The 16864-nt window shown below is 42.9% G+C and overlaps 1 protein-coding gene across 1 annotated transcript; it reads left to right on the top strand.

Moving 5' to 3' along the window:
• Positions 1 to 369: 369 nt before the first annotated feature.
• TXNDC2 (thioredoxin domain containing 2) lies at positions 370 to 1702 on the top strand. Its single transcript, XM_059894789.1, has 2 exons — positions 370 to 442; positions 729 to 1702. Exons 1-2 carry the CDS (start codon positions 370 to 372, stop codon positions 1700 to 1702), a joined length of 1047 nt encoding a protein of 348 aa, XP_059750772.1.
• The last annotated feature ends 15162 nt before the right edge of the window (positions 1703 to 16864 follow it).

The following is a 16864-nucleotide window of genomic DNA, read 5'->3' as shown; positions in this document are numbered from 1 at the left end:
CATGAGCTCTGAGACCTTGAGTGGGTCACATAACTTCTCTAAGACTCAGTTTTCTCACTTGTAAAGTGGGGATCATAATGGGACTTACCTCACTCAGTGGTGTGTTGTGTTGTAGGAAATAATGGCTGTGAATTCATTCCAGGCACTGGGCACAGCCTCACTCACAGAGCAGCCCCAAAACCCAGGCTGTCATGAAACTGTCAAGGAGGACCCTTGTGAGAACAAAGAGGGCAAACCAGCTGTGAGCACCGCCCGAATACAAGTTGTTACTCCTTGTATGACGTTCAGTTGGAAAAGGTTGCAGGGGATGGCCTCGCTGGCACTATGAGACATCTGTGAAGTAGGGGTGGGTTGCGACAAGGACCGGAAATGGAAAGTGATGAAGCTGGAGACCCGGAAGAACCGGAAATGAGGCCAGTCAATCAAGCAGACATGAATGAAGGTGAGGCTACAGGTAAGGGGGAGGGAAGGGGGACCTATGTGCTAAGGGGGTTGGCTGCAGTGTCGAACTAAGCAGACAAAGTTGTAGTTAAACAAAAAACCTGCATGAAGATTCCATGTAATCGCATGCTGCTTGGCCTTCTGCTGAATGTGATTATGCAAATGAATACATCTGTTATAAGACTACATTCACAAGCTCTGAGAATGACACCCATCTTCCTTGGAGTAGATGATCAGAATTTTTTTTTTCTTCTTTGGCATTTTTATTTTTTTACCCTTTTCTTCAGAAAGTCCATCATTACAGGTTCTATCCAGCCATGTGACACTCCTGGTCCCAGCACACACCCCAGAGGCCTTTGTCCATGAGGTCAGCAACGTTCAACACGTACCTGCAGAGCGGTCTGAAGTCCTACAGGCCATGGACACACTCCCACCCGAGCAGGGCAGTGACACCCTCAGCTCCCCAGTCCAAACTATCCCCCCCAAGCAGGCTGACACCCGCAATTCCCCAACCCAAAACATCCTGCCCAAACAGGGTGACTTTCTCAGTTCCTCAGCAAAACCCATCCCACCCGAGCAGGCTGATGCCTCCAGTTTCCCGGAAAAGATCATCCTGCCAAACGAGGGTGGCATTCTCAATTCCCCAGAAAAAACCATTCTGCCCAATCAGGCTGACACCCCCAATTCCTCAACCCAAACCGTTTCACCAAAGCAGGGTGACACTCCCAAGTCCCCAGAAAAAAACATCCCGCCAAAAGAGGGTGAAATTCTCAATTCCCCCCTCAAAACCATTCTGCGCAAGCAGGGCAACACCCTCAAGCTCTCAGCCAAAACCATTCTGCCCAAGGAGGGTGACACCCCCAAGTCCTTAGAAGACACCATCCAGCCAATAGAAGGCAACCTGCAGTCAACAGATGAAGCCATGGAGGTCCTGGAGGAGGACCTGGTGAAGGTGATCCTGAGCACGGAAGACTTCGAGGTGGCGCTGAAGGAAGCTGGGGAGAGACTGGTGGCTGTGGACTTCTCGGCCACGTGGTGCAGGCCTTGCAGGTCAATCAAGCCCCTTTTCCAGTCCCTGTGCATGAAGCACAAGGATGTGGTGTTCCTGGAAGTGGACAGTGACGAGTGTCAGGGGCTGGCGAAAGACTGCAATATCGTTTGCATCCCAACCTTTCAGTTTTATAAGAAACAAGAAAAGGTGGGCGAATTTTCTGGTGCCCTTAAGGAAAAACTCGAGACACTCATTACAGCATTAAAGTGATTGTGTGTTCTGAAAGCATTAGGAATAGTCGGCTGTTCATAGCTTGTGATTTTTTATTTACAAAAAAAGATGAGGGGTAACAAAACTGTGTGTCCAAGTGGCACCTGCATGTGAATCAGAAATAGTAGCTCAACCCTTTCCAAAAAGCAGTCAAAGCCCTAACGCCTATTGTGACTGTGTTCTTGTTGATGGGACAGTGTGATATTAGAATTTCCTTTGGTGGAGATTGGAAGTCCAGTTGTCCCCTATTTTTTAATCTTGATTTTTTTTTTTCACTCACTCTTGAAAATTCAGCTCGTGTAATCCTAGTGGCAACATTGGAAATTTAGACAATTCTTCTGTAGAAGGACATGTTTTAATGATGAGTGGAAATTTCTGATGTTCACATACCTTTGGGATTTCTGATAAGAAAGTAAAGAATTTGAAGGATTCACATATATCTAACCTCCTTCATGTGCGGGAAGTGCTATGGAGGCCTCAGGAAATGTCACGGGCTCCACAAACATCTAGGGGATTCTTTGGTATCACAGCTGAGACCAAGGCCATGTTTCCAGATTTTAAGTTCAGGCTTCTTTCTACTGATCCAGGCTCCCAAAATCTGAGACAGCCCAAAACTTCTGGTTTTCTCAGACCAAGAGCTTTATGGTTCAAGTTTAAATTAGTGTGATCCTTGGTGCCATTATGACATCAGCACCCTAGTAGCAGAGTTCCTGCTTTGTCATCCTGGTAACTGGGTTTCTGCTACCTGTTCTCAGATGTCTCAGAGTGTGTGTGTGTATACACATATATATTGCATATATATGCATATATTTTAATATATACAATTTGGTGAGTTTGGACATATGCATACACATGTGATACCATCACCACCATTGAGGTGATAAACCTACCCATCATCTGTTTCCACAACTTTCCCTGTGTGTCCCTTTCCTTGGTGTGTGTGTGTTAAGAACACTTTGCATGAGATCTACCCTCTTAACACATTTTAAGTGTACTATAGCATATTAACTACAGACACTATGCTGTCCAGCAAATCTCTAGAACTTATTCATCCTGGATAACTAATTTTATACCCACTGAACGACAACTCTGCATTTCCCCCCATTCCCTGTCAGCCACTGTCTTATCTTCTGCTGATCTAGAATGTTTTAAAGAATTTGAACTAATTGTCCACATGGCAAAAAACAGGATTCCCTTTAAAATCTTGAATTGTAGCTTTTCTTGAAAAATTGTAAAATCTGGCAATCCAGGCTTGCATGACCTCAAGAAACTGCTCTAACCTTAGGGACTGAGTGGCAGCTTGCTCCGTTGGATGGGGCATGCGTTCTTCGGCTCTGGTGAGGAACCTGGCTGGCTTCTGCATTTACCTGGTTGAGTTACGATCCCTCCTTAGCTGCAGGAGTGGGATGGTGCCAGCAACTTCCGTTGTGTGACGACCCTGACTCTCCTTAATATGTCAATCATGGACCTCGTTTGAGCGTTAAAACAACTACCTAACAACAGCAAACAAAATACCATACATGCTACTGTAGAGCACAAGGAACTATATTCAACATCTTGTAATAACTTATAGAGGAAAAGAATATGAAAAAGAATAGATATATATGTATAACTGAATCACTTTCCTGTTCACTTGAAACATTGTAAATCAATGATTGAATCTATCAATTAAAAAATAAAAATAACCCCCCCCAAAAAACCCAAAATACCATACATACCCGGTCTTTTTTTCCAAAAGGATTCAGTATGACCTGCAAAATGTATTAATGATAAGGTTAATAAACTAATATGGGGAAATTAGGAGCATAAAAATAAATAATATGTCAATAATATATCTGAGGGCCGGTTTCACTCCCTGATTGAGTGGCAACTTTTGTTCCGAGCTTCTTAGCAATGAGGGGGTGTGGGGAGAAAAAGGAAACTCAGTGATACACAGATATCATTACCGGAAAGGAGCAAACATCGGAATTGGAAAAAGGAGTCAGAGCTTTCCCACAACTGAATTTCAGAATGAAAATTTTCATCTGGGACCTTAAGTTTGAGACATTGAATAATGGATGGGGTTCTTGACAATGTTTTTTTATATTCAATTCAGAAACAATTTTCATCTGACTAATCCTGGTAATAATCTTTCATAGAAGCCAAAGCTGTCATCAGAAAGCACTTTTCAATGAAAGAATCCTGGATTCAAGGTGCACAAGCATGTAGCTTTTGTATTTTCATATAAAAGGACTTTTGCTTATGATTCATATAGCCCATCTGTTCTTTTCCTCTGATAGACCTTCCTCTGACTTTTTTACTCGGATTTTTTCCTATTTCCCATGTTGAACAAGTCTGGGTTTTTTTTGGCCGTGCTGGGCAGCTTGCGGGATCTTGGTTCCCTGACCAGGGATCAAACCTGTGCCCCCTGCAGTGGAAGCGCATGCAGAGTCCTAACCACTGGACCGCCAGGGAAGTCCCAAGCCTGGTTTTAACATGACTCTATCTGCTTAGCTATTTAGGCCCATACTTCAGTGGGTTAACCCAACCCCTCTGTTACCAAAGCCCTGTTTGGACAACTTAGCCCCCAGCGATTTGGAGGACCAGAGGCCCTGAAATCCAACATTAGTGAGTTACACCAGCTGCTTTTCCTGGGACCTTAGTATTGAAAACATTTCTATCATAGGTCTTTCTTCATATTTAGGTTACCAAGTGATAACACGGACAATGACCTAAAAAAAAATCCTTTAAAAAATTGTGATAGATTCTGCAGGTGATTTTATATTATTCCTAATGTAGTTAAGGGAGGAGAGCAACGCACAGCTCTGGGAGGGCAGCTCCGAGGCCAAGACAGTGGGATCGAACGTGTGGCTCTCGATGATCTAGTTTGATCCAGGGAGAAACGCTAAACTATCAGAGAATCGGTCCATGCTCCTCAAACCACCCACCCTCAGCCCCATTTCTCTTGACTGGATAATAGTCAAACAGCAGCCAGGACGAAGGTATGTTCTCTGTACTCAGAAAGCTCAAGTATGGAAATTCCATTTTCCTGATTAAGAAAGAACCACATACTTAAAAAAAAATGAGCCAAGCAACTGTTATCCCTCTACTATTTAGCATGAAGGAGAAGTAAGACCCACTTCTAACTGGAAGGAGGATTCCAGATAATCATATTGGCTGTCAATGATGCTAATCTAACTAGAGTCTTAATAAGAATCAATGGAAAACCTGTTTTAATTGATAAGAGAGCTCAATAAAATGGCAGTATTCAGAGTAACATCCCAAAATCAATAGTTTCCTTTTGATTCAGTGATAAGTAATTGGGAATCTTCATGGGAAAATGTCTCATTTGCAACAGTGACAAAAAATAAAATATCTAGCAACGGTCCTAAGTAGAATGGTAAGGATTATTAAGACTAAATCTAAAAGTTTGGAGACATATACAACAAGTAGGTCTGAATGAAGTGAGACACAGTCTCTTGGAGAGAAAGATGGAAAGATGTTGAATCTTTCCACTTAATTAGTAGACAATATAATTCTAACCAATATCTCAAGGAGGTCATTGGGAGAACTTGACAAAATACTTAAATCATAGATAGGAATAGTAGGAAAAAGTCTAAAAGGAGAAGTAATGAAGAAAAATTTGCCCTATCAGATATAATTAGTATAGTAATTGTGTGTAAGTGTGGTGTTACCAATAGTTGTATTGATGAATGAAGAAAAGCGAGCAATGAAACATAATAATAACCAAGAATCAGACTTTGCTATGTAAGTAGTAATTTAGGAAAAAGAAAACATTTCAGTTTGAAGGATCGTGACTAGATATATTTTTCAATTGTATGGCAAAATTTAGATCTTTGGGGAAAAATTAGTTCACATCCTATTCCCATGCCAGACACCAAATGAATAAAAATTGGATTAAAAAATTTAAAAAATGAAACGTGAAATCATTTTAAAATGGAAGAAGATTTAGTTAAACATTCATCTGATTCATGGGTGGAAAAGGATTTTCTAAATACAAATGCAATTAAAGAGTTTTGGTCATATAAAACATTTAAACGTTCCCATTCCAAAATATAAACACAATTAACAAGAAACAAAAACTGAAAAAATATTTGCCAGATATGTGACATAAGAGTCAATATTTTTACTAAAAAATGTACTCCAGCAAATCAGTGAGAAAAATGGAACACCTCAATAGAAAAATAAGCGAAAGACGCAGTTCATATTAGGGTAAGAACAAATTGGTAATAAACGTGAACACTTTTCACTGATAGAAGAATACAAATGAAAGTCAACCAGACTTTAGTAGTAGGGTTAGCAAGGATGTAGGGAAACAGTCACTCAGGAGCTGATGAGAGTTAAGATGCTACAAACCTCGGAACACAGCAGAACCACAAAGGTGCAGACCCTTCGTGAACTTTGACCTGTGCATTGGTCTGCTTGGGCTGCCACAGCTCCAGGACAAAATCCCACACACTGGGGGATTAAACAACAGAAATGTCTCTCTCACAGCCATGGGGGCTGGAAATCCAAGATCAAAGTGTCGGCAGGGTTGATTTCTGCTGAGGCTTCTCCCTGGCTTGAAGGTGGTTCCTTTGCACTGTTCTGTCTTCACACACCTCCTGGGTGTCTGTGTGTCCAAATTTCCTCTTCTTAGAAGGACACCAGTCAGATTGGATTAAGGCCCACCCTAATGCCCTCATTTTAGTTAAATCATGTCTTTAAAGAACTTATCTTCAAATACAGTCATTTTCTGAGGTACCAGAGGCTGGGACTTCAACATATGAATTTTGGGGAAGACACAATTTAGCCCTTAACAGCTCAAGATGAGGCTCAGAGCCTGGCCTGAAGACTCCTCTGGGCTGCATCACTGACACCGTCATTTCCAAGGAAGGCCTAGGAGCCAGGGAGCACATCCTGACGTTGCATGTCAGAGAAGGGGGGTGTCCTAGGAAACTCTGCCCCATGGCCCTGTGGAGTCAGCCCCGAAGTGGAAACAGGGGCTTCTCCAAAGACCCAAGAGGAGACTGTGCCAGGGGGTCCGTGGTCCCCCTTGAAGGCAGGACCTTAAGCACAGACCAAGAAACCATGATGCCGAGGCCTCAGATGGCAGTGAGGCCAGTGTCCATTGCTCCAAATGATACTCCCACCTTGATAAAAGGCTGGGGGTGAGTGGGGGACCCATCACCAAGCTCTCGTACCCTAGGGCAAAAGGCATGCTCTGACTTCCTACCCTCAAGCAGGCTGGACGGTGGGAGGCCGTGTCAAACTCCTTTCTGCTCCCCACGCAGGAGGAGGGGGAGTGAACTAAGCGTGGTCAGGGTCATGTTAAATCAGCGTTTCTCAAACTAGCGGTCATAGAACCACATGCGGTGCTGTTAGACACTCAGATACCTAGGACTCTGTTCTCAAGAAATCAGATTCAGTAGCTGTGGGCCGGGGCCTAGGAATCTCTCCCCATAGTTAAAGGAAAACCGTCCAGCCATCCATAGTTCAAGTCCAGCCCCCATAAGCTCCCGTTCTGAACGTGCTTCCTCAACTCAGGACATCTGCTCTCCGGCATAGCGTCACCTTTCTCTAATCTCCACCCTCCTTTCCAGAAACCCCAAGCCCTAGCCCACAGGGTGGTCTTATCCTAGATTCGGGTCCCTCCCAGCAGCCTTTGCTCCCTAAGTCTCAGAGACTCCGTTTAGAATACCACCGCCAGGGAGAGAGGGCCACACGGGCCATACAAGAGGCTCGGGCTTGGGTGGGTCCAGTCTCCCCTGAGATCTCCCCACTAGCTTGAATGCCCACTAGCGTGCCCCTAAATCCTCTGATAATCCAGAGCACAACTGCTGTAACAACCACACTTCCACGACAGAATCTCTCCTTTGGGACTGAATTGCCGAATCCCACAAGGACCTCTCCCCTGCAGGAGCCGCTTCCTACCTGACCCTATGACATGCGAGGCTGCTGCTTTTCCAGTGGAGTTAGGACTTCATGTTATTTTGTTGTTCTTATTTTTTAGCCACACCACGCGGCATGCGGGATCTTAGTTCCCCGACCAGGGATGGAACCCACACCCCCTGCAGTAGAAGAGCGGAGTCCTAACCACTGGACTGCCAGGGAAGTCCCTGGACTTCACATTGTCTATGGAACATCCTTACTTCATCCCCTCTCTTTCAACTTGGCCCTGAAGACCTACCTGGAATAAGAAAATGGGTTCATTGCTGAATCATAGTTACAGGCTGTTAAAAGATACACTGAGGCATATTACAATTTTTAAGAGTTTATTTGAGCAAAAACTGATTCCAGTTGGGCAGCGCCAAACCGTTAATTGTTAGGGGGGCTCAGCCGACAAGAGCTGGGGAAAGACTGACACGGAGAAGGTAGGGAAGCAAAGCAAGGAAATGGTTGGACTGCTGCAGCCTGAAGCCTGGTTGGCTGTGATCCACAGGTTTCAATTTCTTACCCTTGAGGCATCTCAGGCTTTGGTTTTGGTTGGCTTGCAGAGGCCACCAAAGCCCTGGAGCCACTTCTGTCTAATGGGCTCCTTGTTTAGTTGCTTTAACAAGGGCTACAGGCCGGAGTCCTCCTGGAGCAGGCTGTGGGGTCTGGGTTACATGCCTCCTAAGGGTCTGGCTAGACGGAGGGCCTTCCTTCCCCCAGTCCATGCTTATAAGACATACGGGGACCGGGAAAGCAGGACTCTGCTCTTCCAAATTCACTCAGAAATGAAAAATGGAAGCAAGAGAATAAAAAGGTCCAAATATGAAGAACAGGATGATCCCTATTTTATTTGAAAATGGAATAAAAAGCATAAAGTGTTGTCATTGGCTCTCTCTGTATGGATATTTTTTCTTTCATTCTATTTTTTTCCGCTTACTTATAATAAAAGAAAAAAACCCAAACAAACAATTAATAGAGTACTTTGGAGACCCCAGTTGCTTAGAAACCGCTGGGAAATACAAAATTTGGAAGGACAAAGCAAAGGGGAGTGAGCACACTGGCCCAAGGTCACGGGTGCTCCGGTGGAGTCTTTGAATGCTGAACTTAACCGCAGGTCCTGTGTTCCAGTTGTGCACTCTGGGCCTTACCCGGCTTTACAGGACAGATAGTCATAGAGACTAAATCAGTAGCAGTTCTTCTTTTGGAGATGAACCGCCTTGGTTATCTTGGGTGTCGTGGGGTAGGTGATATATTCGCTTTCTGGTGGCAAGTGACGGAAACCCAACTCAAACCTGCTCCAGCAAAAATGGAGGGAGTACTGGTTCTTGAAAGTGGAAATTCTAAGGGGACAAACTGCTTCAGGTGGGTGTGGGTGCTCAAACAACAACATCAGGACCTGATGTTCTCCACCTCTTGGCTCTGCTGCTCGTGTTGATTTTAGCATCGCTTGCTTCCCTGGCTTGTGATCACAGATAAAAAGTGAGCCTGTTTCCTAATAACTCAAACCAAAGTCCCTGGGAAGACTTTGACTGTCTAGTCATATGCCAATCCCTGCACCATCCTGAGTACTTGGGGGAGACCTTGCAGGCCTGGGTCACTTTGCCCCCCACAGCAGGGTCAGTGCCATGAAAGCATCAGAGCTAAGCAGGACCACGGGGGGAGGGGGAGGAGGGAAGAGGTGCTGGACAGACTAGCGTGTCTGCTGCAGGGGACGGCGATGACGTTGGACACACTGCGTTGGACCAAGGGCTACACCAAGAATGTGGTCAGCATCAATCAATTCCCGTGAAAAACCCAACCTGATAAGAAGATGCCATGTACTTACCCAGTGTCTTTCAAACGCCCCTTCTCGTTTCATTGTAATCCAGTCTGATTTCCTTAAGTCTGTATCTATAGGACTTAGAAACCAAGATACTCCGTGCCTTATTCAAATGACAAATTATCTTATGGTAACACTTGAGTTTCGCTAAAGATGGCATACGGAATATGAATCCAAAGACAGCATGAAACACTTAGCAACTAGATACTCAGAAAGATGCAAAGGATATGAACAAGGTAAGACAATTTTGGGGTTTAAGTGATGCTTTAGAAATTAATTTTTCTGTAAGTATGAGCAATTTGATTTCATAGTGGGGATCTATACAGACTGTTCCTTGGATGATCAACACGTTTGTCTTTCTGAGGCAGAAATGTTCAAATAAATTATACTTAGCAAATATGGAAAAGATGTGGTATATTGTTGCTTAGAGAATTCCATTGTGATTTGGGGCAGGTTTTTAAGATCTTGCAAGGGAACTGTGAAATGGTACATTCTATGGAGATAGAAGTTAACTAAAAAACAAAATAAACCAAAAAGTACAAGGAGAAGATGGCTGCAAATGCTGAAATAATAGTGACCCTTTAATCAGGAGATCCTTTAACACCCACGGTGAAAAGTGTCAACCAGGGCAGCAGTGACAAACACTGGGGTCAGCATAGCAAGGAGCCAGATAAAGCTTCACGGTTTAGGAAAATCAGGATTTTTCAAATTCTAGAATGGAAAAAAGAGATTGATGTGAATATGAAAAAATGGAAAGCCGTACACATGAAGTTAAGGTTGGTAAAAGGGCAGTGATTGAAACGGAAGAAGGTGAATTGTGAAAACTGAAAGGAAATGTGAGCATTCTGTCGCCTGTTGATAGGAAGTGTAGTGCTTTTATGCGCACCTGTTCAATCATCTTCTTTTAGGTCAAGATGGCGACTTCAAGCAAGAGTGAGACCTGGCGTGGGAAGCTCGGAGAGGAGCAGGGTCGTTCTGGCATCGAACGTGTCTGTGGACTTGATTGCTGCTTTCACTAAGCACCCCGGGGGGTCTCTGGCCTTCGGAGACCACTTACTGGTGGGGCTTGAGGAGGGCGGACAGAAGGGCTGCTTCTCTCTCCCTGCCCCTTGGTCTTTGACAGGCAAAGCTAAATGCAGGTCTAATGACTCATAGATCAATATCTTTCAGGGACATTAGCACAACTTGGAGAAAGTCACCAGTCAGCTAATGATTCTCAGTGTAGAAATGGCAGAAGAGGCTAGCCGCCTCCCAGAGACGGTTTTAAAGAAGGTTTCCTTTAAATCATGCCAGTTAACAAGGGCCAGGCTAGAGTGTGTTGTCATGCTCTCACGGACAAACAAATGACTGGAACTGGAGCAGCGTCTCAGTGAAACGATTCAACATTAGTGGATTTGGGTGAGCTCCTCCCCGTGTTCATCCCCTTAAATAATTTGATCTCTCCCTCTGAGGGTGAAATCACTCATATGATAAAGATGATTACTTTCAAATTATCTCTGCTTTTGCATCTGAGGTTTTTTAAAAAGCATTTACAAAGCCAAATTATAATCCCACTTTATTTTGGATTGCTACGTTCATATATGTCTATAGATGTAAAAATGCTCAAATAAAATCGGTAGTTGTATATGTTGCATACCAGCTGCCATCGTTTCTCCTCTTCAAGCCCTATCCATGGTACCGATTCTTTCCTTGTGTGCTTTAAAAAGAAAGGGGCCAAGATTTATTATGTGTGGTTCAGACACTAAACATGTTTACAGTTGATATTCAGGTTGAAGGCAGAAAGATGGGTGCATACGCCAGAAATGAGCTCTATTCAGAATTGACAGAAAAACTGTTTTGAATGAGGTGAATAATCAGAAACCACAGGCCGTCCTCTGGGAAAACTGTTTACAGGTACATGGGACACCAAAAACTCCTCTGTTTCTAATTAAAATTAATAAATTGATTTGTAATTCTCAGGATTCTTCTCTACCTCATTGACTTGCTTAAATGTGAGATCTTGATAACCCTTGTTTATCCTCTTGGATGGAGATTCGATGCCTTTCCAACAATTCAAGTGAAACACATCCAAACGTCCCCTCTCCAGGAGGGAAGAGTTGAGCTGACCAGCAGGGGCATGGAGAGTTCCTGAAGGTCAAGGGCAAGCAGAGGTCTCTCTCATCCCAGGCAGCAGAGGACGCCAACAAGCTGAAAATGAAGCAGTGACGATGAGACCCAAGAAACTGGGAGGGGACTGCAGAAGTTTCTGAAGCCATAAGGGTGATCTGTGGGTAAAAAAGTCAGAACCTGGTTACCGGACATGGGAACAAGATGCACTCAGGGAAGATGACAGGGCAAGGGGTGGGAAGTGGAGGAGGTTGTCACCTGGGACAACCAGGGATGAGTGGGGCACAGGTATGGTGCAGAGGTGGGTCACCCTGGTTTCAGGGGCCGGAGTCAGGATGGACAAGATCTTGGCATTTGAGTGCTGCCCTGGCTATTGCACTTACACTTACGATTTCTTAAGTAGATCATGGGGCTACACCAGAAATCTGAAATTGCATTGCTTATGAAAATTTGAGAAACTGGATGGCTGTAACTAGATTATGTTTACCAATCTCACTCTAAATTAAGTAATAGGATGGGTGACCAAAAAGTCCATCTGAAATACAAGATGTTTAATCCTGTAATGGGGTTTGCTGTCCCTTGATTAAAGACAAAACATAGTTTACTAATGTGTGGGGAAAAAGAATGAGCTTTGAGGTCTGAGTCTGCCTTGGGCATCCTATGTACTTCAAATTTTGATCATTTTCAACCTTATTATTTAAAGAAAAGAGAGACACCTGGATATGTATAATAATCACTGGCAAATTTACACATAATTTAGGTAAATACTATTTTCCACTATGCCTCAGTTATTTTTTTAAGGGAATTAGAGGCAGGGAAATAATTTTCACATTATGTAAAACAATCTGTTGATTGAATGTCTTTTATATTTTCAATTAGTGGTAATTATATTGTCACCTCTTCATGTTATTACATTTCTCTACATTGGGTTATTTGTCAGAGACGATTTTAACCAAATTCGTAAGTTGATGTGAAGTTTATTAGTACCAACTCTAGTGGACTGAATGGTGGCTCCAAAGACATTAGGTCCCAGCCCCAGGAACCTGTAAATGTTACCTTATTTGGAAAAAGAGTCTTTGCAGATGCGATTAAGTTAAGAATCTTGAAATGAAGGGATAACCCTGGATTATCTGGGTGAACCCTAAAGGCCTTCACAGTGGCCTTATGCGAGAGAGGTAAAAGAAGACTCAACACACACACTCACACACACACACAGACAGAGGAGAAGACCATGTGAAGATGGTGGCAGAGATTGGAGTGATGGGGCCCCAAGGCAAGGACTGCCAGCAGCCACCGGAAGTTGAAAGAATTAAAGAACAGATTCTCCTCTAGAATCTCCAGAGGGAGTGCAGCCCTGCCCACACCTTGATTTTGGACTTCTGGCCTCCAGAACTCGGGAATAAACATCTGTTGCTTCAAGCAACACTTAGTGGTAATTTGTTACTGCAGCCACAGGAAACTAATACACTAATGAATAAAATATTTTTGCAAAAGATGCATAAACATAAAATAGCAATGATAGGTTGGTGTTAGGATACACTTATGGGCAATGTATATGTAATAAGCATTTCTAATATGATGTTTTCTTTAATGGCCTTAGAAGTTTGTATTCTGTCCAGTGATGAGAATATTATTCACACACATATTTTAATTTTCTCAATCATCATAGGATCAGGTAGCATGGACATGTTTGTTATTTTTTTCATAATCTATAAACCATTGCATGCAAAAAACAATTGTGTGTTTTACTGTATTTCTCTTTCTTTACACCAGTTTTCTGAACAAAGAGGCTGGTCAATATCCCGGATCACACGTGAAAGATGACCTATGAATATTTTTTTTTGACAAGGAGATTTTAAGGATGTTTTAAAAATTAATTTTATTCAAGTATAGTTGATTTAGAATGTATTAATTTCTGCTGTACAGCAAAGTGATTCATATATATATATATATATATGTATTCTTTTCCATTATGGTTTACCACAGAATATCGAATATAGTTCCCTGTGCTATACAGTAGGACATTGTTATTTATCCATCATATATATAATAGTTTGCATCTGCTAATCCCAAACTCGCAACCCTTCCCTCCCTCACCTCCCCTCCCCCTTGGCAACAACACGTTTGTTCTCTATGTCTGAGAGTCTGTTTCGTAGATAAGTTCATTTGTGTCATATTTTAGATTCCACATATAAGTGATATCATATGGAGTTTGTCTTTCTCTGTCTGACTTACTTCACTTAGTATGATAATCTCTAGGTCCATCCATGTTGCTGCAAATGACATTATTTTATTCTTTTTTATGGCTGAGTGGTGTTCCATTGTATATATGTACCACATCTACTTTATCCATTCGGAAAGATGACCTATAAGTGTTCATTAACACATTCATTGGAAGGCAAACAAAGCTATAGGAAAATAGGAGATTGCAAGGTGGTGTTCGAACAGAAGGCATTTCTGGGACTTCACCCTGCATGGGTGAAAGAAAGGGTACGTGCCGGAACAGAGGAGCAGTTAGCCGAGGGGAGCTGCCCCAATAGAAAGCCACGTTCCTGTGCTCAGTTCAGAATCCACCAGTAGAAGAGATGGCTAAGTCCCCAGGAGGAAGGAAAGAAACACTGTGCGATTCCCTCAGGACTGCCCAGAGGGACCTCTGGCCATTGACTCGGGTCACTATACAATAGGGAGAAGGAGGTACCCAGACTTTTCTAGGGTTGTTGGGCCAGTCTCAGCTGACATGGATACCGGAGATCTGAAATGCCACCTGAGTGTGCCCCTCACCTCAGAGTCCTGGCTAAAGGGTGCCTTACAGTTGGCCCCTTACAGCCACACATCCACCTGACAGTCATTTTCTTGGGCTCTGAGTGTGTAATTGGCATCTCATGGTTTCATAAAGGAGAATGTACAATCAGGGACAAAGCATCATTTACTACACTGCTAACATGCAGTAATTTATATGTAAATATAAATTCTGGAATTTATGTACTCACTTCCACGATTACTAGGTCGTCTGGGCAGGCACAGTCTAATTTCACCTTAATGTATTTCTTCTGAAACTGAACCAAACTAGTAAGATGCATGAGTGATAGACCACACATTATCCAGGCTGTACTTTATATGGAACTATAGAAACTTAAAGGACGAGCCATTCACATTAAAATCCATAGCTCGCATCTGAATTGTGATTTCACTTCCATTCTTTAGCTTGACAGTTCTTCAAAATTCATGATTCTATTGATCTTCGGCCAGATGAAAAATAGGAATAAGTATATCCCGTTTGCCACGTGTTCGTTTTATTTGTCTGAGCTTGTCAAATCACCTGGGCCAGGACAAAGGGGAAGAAGCAGCCTGGCTGACGGCTCAGCCTGCTTGCTGACTCTCGCTTGTCCTGAAGGTGAAACCGGCCAGAGCAGGGGATGGATGTTGCAGTGGAGCCCGGATGTGTGTGTCACTTGTCTTTGCCAGCAGGTTCCAGCCCTGGGGGTCAGTCACTTAAAGGGAGGTGGGGGGAAGTAAACAGCGTGTGAGAAAGATAAGCCATGCGTGTGTGTTTCCAAGGGTTCCAGTAGTTTTTAAAAATCACATCTGTAAGGAAGTAAAATCTTGTGAACCACTGAGGCTAGGCTAAATTAAATTTCTCAGAGCCTTTTTTAAAAAATTGAAATATAGTTGATTTACAATGTTGTGTTAATTTCTGCTGTACAGCAAAGTGATTCAGTTATACATATATATACATTCTTTTTAAAAATATTCTCTTCCATTATGGTTTACCATAGAATATTGAATATAGCTCCCTGTGCTATAGAGTAGGATCTTGTTTATCCATTCTATATATAACAGTTTGCATCTGTCTCAGAGCCTTTTAATTCCAAAGAAATCCTCCATCTGAGGAAGCAGCTCAGTGAGTTTCCGTGATATAGCCATGTCATTGCATTGGAATAAAATTAATCTACATACTTGGCTTCAACTGCTGATAAACATATAACAAATAGACAATGGCTAGAGCCATGGCACCAAGTAAAGTGCTAAGGACATTTACAGTGTTGGATGCTTCCTCTATCACGTTGTGCTATGAACTTGGTGTACACGTTTCATGGTACAAACTCTCCCGGTGAGTGAGTCCATGGGGGTCAGTGGGGTCCGGCCATACCTCCAGACTGACTTGAATGAACGGTGACTCTAGGGTTCCCACCCACCTCGCAGGTGCTCTGGTTGTGGTGAGTGAACTCATCACATCCATGTTTAGAATGAACTATTCAGGTTCCTGATTGGTGACTGCTCAGGCCCCGCTAGGCTGGGTTTGTACTTAATCCTGGGGTCAGCCAGCCTTCATTCGGGCTATAGGCGTAAACCACTCTTTGAGGACTACAGGTCCTTATTTATATCTGCATTAAAAGGTGACCCCCCAAACGCATTCATATTCTTATTTTTTAATCTCATGACTAGGAACTTAATATGCTGATGAGATATAGTCCAGACTTAGGCGACAGCACAAAGTTCAACAGGAGAACTAAAGAGAATTCCTTTGGGAGTAACTCTTTGTCAGACTGTGCTATTGAGTCTCCAGTGGTGACAGTTCAATTTTTTTGATTATTTTCTTTAGATAAAGTTATGATTCTAGTTATCCCAAGCTATATAACGTCTAAAAAGGGAGCCAAAAATGGACATTCATGCCTGCCCAAGAATGAGCAATTATGAAGTTAATAACAGCAATGGTGACATTTACTGGGCACTTACGAGTGCCAGGTATTGTGCTCAACCATTTACAAGTATCACCTCATTTAATTTTCACAACAACCCTGGGAGGTAACTAGTTGTATTATCCCCTTAGAAGTGAAAGGCCAGGAATTGAACCCGGATTGGAGTGAGCCTAAACTCAGATCCCCAATATTGTTTAAAATGGCCAAGAAAAGTGAGGTAAAAATAGCCCTTGAGGCAGAAGGAGACAGCCAGAGCACTGTTACAGATGGAAATGATTAACCATGTGTGCTAAACAAAACCAATGCTTTTATTTTTTTATTTTATTGGGGTAAAATATGCCTAACATGAAAATTACCATTTTAACCATTTTTAAGTGCACAGTTCAGTGGCATTAAGTACATTCACATTGCTGTGCAACCGTCACCATCATCACCTTCAGAACTTTCTTCACCTTCTCAAATGAAACCCTGCACCCATTAAACACTAACTCCCCCTCCCGCTCCCCCAGCCCCTGGCCACCACCATCCTACTTTCTGTCTCTATGAATTTGACTACTTTAGGTCCCTCATATATTACAGTAAATGGAATCATACAGTATTTGCTTTTTTTTTTTTTTTTTTCTT

Source organism: Balaenoptera ricei, chromosome 14, assembly GCF_028023285.1.
Source record: "Balaenoptera ricei isolate mBalRic1 chromosome 14, mBalRic1.hap2, whole genome shotgun sequence".
Taxonomy (NCBI): Eukaryota; Metazoa; Chordata; class Mammalia; order Artiodactyla; family Balaenopteridae; genus Balaenoptera; species Balaenoptera ricei.
Note: the sequence above shows the minus strand (reverse complement) of the source record. Positions and strands in the feature narration are given on the sequence as shown.